This window comes from Tarenaya hassleriana, unplaced genomic scaffold (genome assembly GCF_000463585.1).
Source record: "Tarenaya hassleriana unplaced genomic scaffold, ASM46358v1 Cleome9, whole genome shotgun sequence".
In the NCBI taxonomy this organism is placed as follows: Eukaryota; Viridiplantae; Streptophyta; class Magnoliopsida; order Brassicales; family Cleomaceae; genus Tarenaya; species Tarenaya hassleriana.
In genome coordinates this window covers 2,253,604-2,263,114 of record NW_010971389.1, presented here as the reverse complement: position 1 = coordinate 2,263,114, position 9,511 = coordinate 2,253,604, and the positions used below count along the sequence as shown (strand labels likewise).

The window sequence follows — 9,511 nt, the reverse complement described above, 5'->3', positions numbered from 1 at the left end:
CTGGCGCCGCCGCTCGGCTCGCCGGCGTCGTCGTCGTCGCGATCGGTCTCGAGCCCGGGAAGCTTCGTCACGGCCTTGGGGATCCGGCTCATGATCCGAAAGTCATCAGCAGAGACCAGATTCAACTGGTCCAACCAAGATCCCGGCAACATATCACGAATCGGAACGAATGACAATGAAACAGATGAGGAAAATTAAGAGCTCGGTACCGGCGAAATCAAGGGGGAAAACCCAGACAGGAAATCGAGAAATCGAGGAAAGAACAAAACTTTTCTGGGATTTAATCGATTACTCTTCTTCTGGGTCTTACGATTTCATAAAAATCCCGAAGAAACAAAACGCGTAGTTACGAGGAGAGCCTCCATGGTGGAATTTAAGAGAGAAACGGAAATTCGGTGAGGATAAGAACGAAATGAAAGAGAGAGAGACGGTATTTAAATGGGTACGTGACCGAGGTGGAAAAATCAACGATCCAGATTTTCCCAGTATGGATTAAGGTTAACCATCGCCGTCGATTCAAGTCGAGAGTACACGAGAGCTGGATGCGCGTGCGTGTACTGTAACCGACCCATCGAAATCCATGCACCAAGGCCTAATTAGTTGCATTGAGCTGTAACTTCTACAATTAGTTATCTTCTATTTCCATAAACGGGAAAAAATAATGGATATTTAAATATTTATTATGCAGAAGAAATATTCTAGCAATATATTCGGAATAAGCATTTAATGTGTGGCAAAAAAAAAAACTCGATAACGAATCATTTTACTTAATTACCTTATAATGATAATGTTAATCCTTGATTTGATTTGTATGAATGCACATAATTATCATTTCACCGAATTAATTAATTAATGGTTGTGAAATGCCACGTGGCAAGCATATAGAAGAAACGTGGCGTGATAGGGAGGAACATGTGGGAGGGAACAGCAAAAGTCACGGATGACTCGGCCGACCTTCGCTATCAGCGGCAGCAATTTCGTCCAATAATATTTTGACACGTCAGCGCTTTGTAGGAACGTTTCAAACTTTTTCTCGTTCTCGAGACCCTTCAAAACGGTACGAAATCGATGTGGTTCCGTTCAGATTCTGCCACGTGTCATCATCTCTGAGCCGGGTTGCCCAGACCTTGTGTGTATATACATCCCCCCATCTACACCCAACTTTTATTAAACGAATATTGCTAATTAAAAAAATCTGAAAATTTCCGTTATTTAAAAAAGTTATCTAAACAATAATTTCTATCAATATAAATAAATATTTATCTAAAAGAACTAAATTTTTAGAACTGTCTTTAAAAAATGTGTAACATATAAATCCAAATACAATAATGAATTTAATAAAATATAAAAATCTATATATTTTGTCGATTTTCAATTCAATTTAAAATATGCGTATTGTATTAATTATTATATATATGTTTAAAATAAACAGTTTTTAATATATTTTATTTGGATATAAAAATAAAATTTTCTGAAAAAATAGAGTTTTTCTGGAACAAAGTTTAGATTTGTTTCATTTCCGGGATCAAACACATTTTAGATGGGTTTCAAATTTCTAAGACAAAGATAAGGCATAGAGAAAAGATAGAGAGAGAGAGAGTTATCAGAATTCCAGTGATCTTATGGGACCCAAACTGATTGGCCACGTTGTCCGAAAAGATTTTTGTAGGGCCCACTTTATCTATTACCACTTGTATTGATTGTTTACGATTTTTCTTTTTCTTTTTGTTTTCCTTGATTGCCAAAATTCTTCAGTTGACACGTGCCGAAGTTGAGGGGCTCCCCTAAAACTCGTTACTTTGCAATTACCCTTTCGTTTCGCTTGTTTTTTTTTTTAATATTGCCAAATTAAAACTAGATATTTTATGCAATTTTTTATCTGAATATTAAAATACAGTCCGTTCGTCGTTCATCTAACGGAAGATATTACACAGTTCGATGCTAACACAAAGCGAATTCCGAAAAAAAAACGTACACTCTACGAGAAAAATGCACATGAAAATAATATAAGAGATACATAGCATGTGTAATATATGTACCGTATTTTATTTTAATTAACGAAATTGATTAGACTAACTCAATTTTATAGTCAACGGAAATACGTGAGGACGAAGATTCAACACGTCAAAGGAGATTTTAGTGATATAAATAATGGTACGTGTGGAAATTGACATGACGAATGGATAGGTACCAAGTTAGAAATATTTAATAATTTTTCTTATCCACTAATGGAGTCATTGGATTTGGCCATCCAACGAATATTATCACTTCTCCAACCCCATTTACGATCAAATCCTTTTTTAAAAATTTTCTATTTTTCAGCCATCGTTCGAGGCGTACGACCATATTATATATATATAATGGAGTTGGTTGGACTTGGACCGACGTTCCTATATATTGCTTAATTTATTCCTTATGGTATCTTTAGAACACGTAAAACCCTAACCTATTTTATCGATCGGTTATGCAATTCATGTAAAACATTTATTTCTTTTTAGTATACTAAAAAAAATATTTCTTTTTATATCATTAGGTATTTGGATATCTTTCTCAACTTGTCCGATACATTCAAAGTTAAGATAACTGATTGAATGAAAGTTTATGGAATTAATTGGTCTTAAAACGATAAGGGTGTTAGATATATGACCTTTAATTATAACAATCTCGAATAGCCACATCGAAATGACCGATAGAGCTAATCTTATGGAAATTAAAACTATTTCATGGTTGTTTTTATTAAATGTTATGCCAAATTATATATAGTCTTGAGAGGCATAAGCTACTTTTGGGACATGGCCATATGATAAGAATTTGACGTATTCACACGAGGAAGAAGAGTCGTATGAGACAATGTTTTTTAATCGCTTTTTCCTTTTATTTGCTTTCTGCCTATGAATATTAGCTTTTTCTTTCCATCTTGTTCTTTGTATTTCTCCCCCACACCACCAAAAAATAAATAAATTAATATATAGATAAAGAGACAAAATGATGGAGAAATATCCACACAAACACAAAAAAAAATAATGTCAAAAGATAAGGACACAAAAGCAGCCTCACATCACAAATCCAATCTTCGTATTATTTCAGCTCTATTAAAAAAAACGTATGTACATTATATATATATAATATCATACTTTATTATATATATATATATATTATTTCAATTTTTAACATCATACTTGATCAAAAGATATAGTCCCAATTGTTATTTGACTCCATTAATTTAGTTTTATGTACACATAATATTTCAATTTGGACGATATTCCAGTTGGTTTGGTGGGCGAGAGATCGTCATGCACGTAAAAATGGCAAGTCCGTAATTTGTTGAAAAGTTATATCATCCAAAACAAGATAAACCTTAAACGCTGTATATGGTCCTACGATCTTATCTTATACGATAATAATAAATGTGACAACAACCATAATAAAATAACTATTTTTTTTTAAGTTCCCGTTGTATGATCAAAATTTTCGGTTTTCTTAGGGGGTTTTCTCCTTGTTATACGTCCACATATGAAACGGGTATGCGACATCATCCGTTTATTATTATTATATTTTTCCCATGGCATTTCGTAGACAATCGCATACGGAAAGTTTAAATTTATTTTCGATCCATCGATATATTTTATATGCTGTATACCATATGACAACTATAATCCATTGATGGTTTGGAGTCTATCGAGGCATCATTAAATTCTATGAGAATATAAGTTGTACAAAGGGACGTGGCATCTTTTGAATAATTGCAAAGAAGAACGTCGGCATAAAGCTTTCAAAATCTAGATTCCACAATTTTTGAAAATGTTACATAGATACATACGTATAAAATATATTCATACGTGTATATGTATGTTACCATGCCTATATCTTAGTCAAAATTGGTTCATAAAAATTGGACTCATGTGATGAAGCTTCGACGTTATATTATATCTTCGTTTGACTTTTTCTTCACCACGTTCCCTCTGCAACTCGACCTCTTCTTCCCCATGGATGCTCCTCTTACAATGGGAAACAGGCCGAAACACGTCAACCGGAAAGACAAAACTCTGTCCTAAACCCTGATGACAGTACACCGATCAAAAGATCCACAAGAAACAGATTTAGCTACATTCCTTTAGCAAGCCAGCCATGGATTCCGTACCCAGGTTTCCTCGAGGATCGGATCGAAATGGCGAGTGATAAGTGCCAAAACAATGGCGTAACGGCCCGGGTTTTCAGATAAGAAGGGTTCTGAGAAAAAAATAGCATCACAGGAACAAATAGCAGGAGGCCGATTCCCAAGACATTATGGTCAAGAACAGGAACTCTTTGTTCTGGATGTTCTTTCCAGTTTAAGTAAAGATCGGATGCGCAGACCATGTATAACTACACTGACCATAGAACAAGGATATATGATGCAGTACGTAGACAAACAGGAAGATGAATGCGGGAAAAACCGATGAGACAGACATGCCCGAGAGGGAATAATACTGTCATGAAGAACATCGGCTGACCTGTTCTTCGTAAAGAGCAAACCCGCTAACTCCATCAGAGAATTCAGAAGCACAGAACGATTCACGGGTCTGGCAAAAAAGAAAGCTAGCTTGTGTTGTTGGGTTAAAGATCTCTACTCTGTCTTTGGTTCTCGGTGATGAGGAGAAACAGCTGTTCTTACATCACCTGCTGCTTTCTTTTTTCCAATACGAAAAACCAAATCACCAAATGCACAGAAATATCACAGGATCAAGCAGAGAAAACACACTCAGGTGAGATTACAAACTTATTATCAAACATGATCAGAATCTCGACACGGGTCACATGCCATTCAACGAGATCAAGCAGAAAAACTAGAGAGCAAATGGAAACATAAATGTGTTCCAAGCATATATGGGGCTTATCATATGTATAGTTCAAGCAATTGCCCATAAACAAACAGAAGAAATGCTCTCACCTTATGCAGGATACTGTAAGAAATTTCATAAATGGAACAGAAAAGAATCGATCACTTCACAGAAACAGAGCAAACATCCATAATAATGAGAAGAGCAGGCAAATGAGTTTTCATGGGAAGCAGACCTTACTCCCAAAAACCCATCATTCAATTTGAATATATTACCATCAGATCAAACTCTGTAAGAACAATGACACACTGTCCACATCCAAAGTCAGGTTCTTTAGATCTCATCCAGACAGCAAATTATGTCAAACCTCCAAGCAAATGAACCTAAGAGAAACTGATTAACCATTCATTTGGCACAGACAGTGAGGCAACTGGCTTGTATTCATCAGATAAGTGATCAAAATTTGTTACCAGAAACTTAAGTTTTTCTTCCAATTATGATCAAAGGACGAGAGAAACAAAACACTTACAATTCTAGCAATCTACTCCTTCTCTGACCAAAACATGCCCAAAAGTCTCCTTCTTCTTCATCTTCTTCATCCAATCTAACCCTAGCCCTGCAAATCGGACAAGCTGCGACTTTTACCAACCACGCATCCACACACCCCCGGTGGAAAACGTGGCCGCAACCTACAAGCCTCCGACACCATTGTCCTTGCCTGAACCCGTCGAGACAGACCACGCAATCGCTCCCGTACCGCGTCGGCTCGGAAAATTTGAACTGGGGAAGCTCCTTCAAGCGTCTCGAGAAAAACCCCTTTGAGGATTCATGGCGGCGGTGGCTGTGGTGACGGTGGAGAGAAGTGAGGAGGAGAGGGAGGAGGATGATGGAGGCGAGACCGAGGAGGACGAAGAAGAGGGAGGTGATAGATATCATGATAAGACCAATGAGGAAGAGAGAGAGTATCTTCCCGTTGGCCTTCGGCGGCGGTGGTGGAGGTTCGCCGGAGATCCGGCCGTCGGGGATCGGCGGTGGCGGCATCGGCAGATAAATGCAAAAAAAATCTCGTCTTTTTTGCTCTTTTCGTTGTCTCGCGGAATTAATGCCGAAATCTGTTGAAAGCTAGAGAGGGAAGGATTTTGATCTTTTTAATCAGAGAAATTGAAATGAGCAACGATATATTTCCGAGAAAATCGAGTTTCCACTTGGAAAATGCGAGAAAATTCGTGATATCCTGTCATGTCGGCTAAGGAAACTATATATATTTTCATTGTCATTATAAAATAATATATCTAAGATATGAGCGAAAAATATTGTTCTTTGGTTATGGCGGGTAGAATCGAATATCTTTATTAGTGGGGAATATTTATTTTATTGTTTACAATTACATCACGGTGATTTTGTTTACATTGTTACAATAATTTCATGTTATCATGGGATCTAAAGGCTACATGGTCATGCCAAATTTTCAATATAATCATAGGAAGAGTGAAATTTTATTTCATTGTTATGTCACTGGTCAGTGGTCATTGTCAAATTTCCAATGTGACAATTATTTTATTCTTCCCGTTAAGTGGACAGGATGATTTGCAACCCGACACGACAAGCATAGCTTCCTCGATAAGAACACCCATTAACTCATCTTATCCTCTTTCTGAGTTAGAAGGTTTCTGCCCTCGTTCTCAAGTACTGTCGGATTTGTGAATACTTGATAAAAAGAATTTAAAGGTCACTGATTTTTCTCCATACAAAGGAAATTACAAGAAAGAACAAAGAAGAAAAAAACAAAGCCCTCATCGTGTCGTATTATATAATGTGAGTTCAAATAAAATTTTATGTATATTTTATAAATATATATATGTATATAACTAACTTAATTCACATTATATAATGGTATAATTTTAAAAAACGAGACATGAAAACTTTGTTCTTTATTCTTTCTAGTAATTTGTTTTTTTTTATGGATAATAATAAGTAATCTCTGAATTCCCTTTATAGAGTTTCACAAATCCTATTTGTTTAGGATTATTTTTATGGATAAAAATTTATTTTCTTAAATTAATTATAAAATTATAATCTGTTAATTTTGAGTTAAAATTTATTAAATATATAACTTACTAAAAAAACTTTATTTTCTTAAAAAAATCCATTAACCATATAAACTTAATAAAAAAAATATTCTACTTTCAATTTAATATAAAACTATTAATTTTGAATAAAAATATATAAATTTACAATTCTATTTATGACAATAAAAAACTATAACATTTATTCAAATTTATTATATTACGATAGGGTTAATCCCATAAAAATTCTCCAACTTGTTTGACATTGGAAAACTAATTCCCAGACTTGCATTCTCCTATAAAAATTACTCGACTTGAAAAAATTACCATTAGAATACCTAAACTTGTAAAAGACTGTCATAATTAAAATTGACCGACGTTGACCACAAACATCGTTAGATGAGGCTGACATGGCAATACACACATGATGCCACCTCATATTTTTATGCCATATCATCAGCAAATTTAAAATTTAATTTGGACCGGTTGAATCGGTTCAATTAAACAAAGAAATCTTTTTCCCATTGTTCCTCTTCACCACGTTATTTCTCTCACCGTAGAAATGAATTTCTTCGTTCTCCACCATGATTGAACAAATAGAGCTTCCACCATTATTTTTGAAGATGTGAAGACTTCGTGAAATAGTCCCCAATAGCATTTCGATAGCTCCATGAACAAGAATACCCCTTACTCCATCCCGATGCTTTGGATTCATCAAGCCAACGAAAATCTTGTTTCGGTCTGTAATCTATTAATACATTCCAAACTATCGATTTGATTTTTATATAAATTAATTGTATACAAGATAATGCATTCTTTTTAAAGTAAACGCAAAATATTTTTAAAATTAAAATTGATATACTTTTATAATAAATTTTAATAGAATGTTTTTTTAGTAAGTTATAGCCAATTGATTATTAATTTTTATTAAAATTAATTGTTAATGGGTTTTTGTAATGAATTTAAACTAAACTCTTCGTAAGTTTGGCAATTGTTGTTGTTGTTGTTTTTTTTTTTATAAAAAAACTAACAATTGTAATGAATTTAAAATTAATTTTTTAAACTAAACTCTTCATTTCAGCCTCCGTAAGTTTAGACAATTGTAATGTTTTTTTTATAAAAAAAAAAAAATTGTCCAAAAGAAGAAAACAAAACCTACAGAAACATTAGTGGTGTTCCCATATGTACAAATACAGCTGACATACATTACTTAACCTCGTATATCATAGCATTGACCGGAATTTTGCCCGAACGGCCAACCATAATCCGATCCGAAATGGTAATCACCTCGTAAAAGAACCGGAAATTATTATTTTTTCTTATGTAAAAACATTTAATCTCATTTACAACTCATTTCAGCCTCCGTAGCATCGACAAGACTTCTCATAACGTCTACTTGCGTCTGAAGCGACGTGATGTAATCTAGGGTTTCTCGAACTAACAAGATCTCATTGTTCATTAACTCTCCTCCTGGGATTAGATTCCTCAACCCTTGTGTTTTCCTCTTCACCAGCCCCTTCGCTATCTTCGATGCCGCGTTGCCTCTTCTTCGTAACGATGATGATGATGATGGTGACGATGATGATCTCTTCGTCGCTTTCTTGCTCCTTCTCAAGATCTTCTTGTGACACACCGTCTTATTCGGTAGCTTCTTGTTGATTAGTCCCTCGGCTTGAATGCTGCTAAGAATCCTACGCACCAGATAATTGTTGGAATTAGCTGTTTTTGCTATTAGGGCTCGGCTCCAACAAGTCGTACCCTTTCGGAGGGAAGCCATGGCAATGTCCGCTGTGACCTTTATCGCCTTCCTCCGATCCGCCACAGCCGTGTTCCTTCCCGAAGAACGCCATAGCTCAAGACCCATTTGCCATTTCTTGAGGAATTCTTCCTTCAGAGATCTCGGAGGCCGCATCCTGTGGTGGAATTATATAATAATGGATAGTTCAACGAGATTCAATAACATTCTGAGAGGAGATGATGCCATATAGTTTCAATTGTAAAGCTTTCATGAAGCATCATATCTGCCTGTCCATTCTTCCATGTCTAGGGTTCTTTTCCTTGCCAAAAAAAAAAAGAAAAGAGAATTGTGCAGGAGAATCAGGTACCTTGTTTTCACGACCTTTCTTCTTCCGTTGAATGTGTGGCCGTGAGATTCAACGATCGATCTGCTAGCGGTTTAAGAGATTCAAGAATGAGAGAGAGAGAGAGAGGGTCCATTTATTTGTTCAAATGGAAGAAGAAAATGGTGGGGCTTCGGGAGATAGAGAGAGCACATGCATGCACATGCTATTGCTGGCCCACGTCTTCTTTTGTAACCCTAGAATTTTGGAAATTTATTTTTCTCATATAGAAAAAAAAAATTGACATCTAATTATTCAACAATTTGAAAAAGGAAAGCTTTAATTCGAATAAGAACCGCAAAAGTTACGAGGACCGTCCCATATGTTTTGTTGCTTGAATTTCGTCACGTTAGAGAATTTTCATGATTTAGGATTCATCATAAATTAATTATAGCCTTACTTAAACATCGAAATCAAAAGAGAAAATGAAAGATTTTGAAAGTGACATTTCATTCATTTCAGGTAATAACCTTATCTATGCTTCTCTTAGCTTTTTAGTGAATTT

At 35.3% G+C, this 9,511-nt stretch overlaps 3 protein-coding genes across 6 annotated transcripts in view; all 3 read right to left on the bottom strand.

Annotated features, from left to right (window-relative positions):
* The window catches only part of LOC104803929 (probable alpha,alpha-trehalose-phosphate synthase [UDP-forming] 11), a 3,649-nt gene extending 3,244 nt beyond the window's left edge, over positions 1 to 405 (bottom strand). The window contains exon 1 of one of the 2 annotated variants that reach the window (XM_010528030.1): positions 9 to 405. In XM_010528030.1, coding sequence (XP_010526332.1) covers positions 9 to 152 — 144 coding nt within the window. In that variant the 5' untranslated portion in view covers positions 153 to 405. The other variant, XM_010528029.2, reaches the window with a different exon arrangement.
* A 3,351-nt stretch (positions 406 to 3,756) lies between these two features.
* Positions 3,757 to 6,051, bottom strand: LOC104803928 (RING-H2 finger protein ATL56-like). Of its 3 annotated transcripts, none has more exons than XM_010528027.1 (2): positions 5,350 to 6,051; positions 3,757 to 4,058 (listed from the first exon to the last, which is right to left on the bottom strand). In XM_010528027.1, the coding sequence occupies exons 1-2, from the start codon at positions 5,859 to 5,861 to the stop codon at positions 4,052 to 4,054; spliced, it is 519 nt and encodes a 172-aa protein (XP_010526329.1). In that variant the 5' UTR covers positions 5,862 to 6,051; the 3' UTR covers positions 3,757 to 4,051. The 3 variants fall into 3 exon arrangements, with proteins under 3 accessions (XP_010526329.1, XP_010526327.1, XP_010526328.1); XM_010528025.1 differs by lacking the exon at positions 3,757 to 4,058 and adding an exon at positions 4,253 to 4,669; XM_010528026.1 differs by lacking the exon at positions 3,757 to 4,058 and adding an exon at positions 4,253 to 4,662.
* Positions 6,052 to 8,177: 2,126 nt separating this feature from the next.
* Positions 8,178 to 9,100, bottom strand: LOC104803927. Its single transcript, XM_010528024.1, has 2 exons — positions 8,992 to 9,100; positions 8,178 to 8,799 (listed from the first exon to the last, which is right to left on the bottom strand). The coding sequence occupies exon 2, from the start codon at positions 8,796 to 8,798 to the stop codon at positions 8,226 to 8,228; it is 573 nt and encodes a 190-aa protein (XP_010526326.1). The 5' UTR covers position 8,799; positions 8,992 to 9,100; the 3' UTR covers positions 8,178 to 8,225.
* Positions 9,101 to 9,511: the final 411 nt, after the last annotated feature.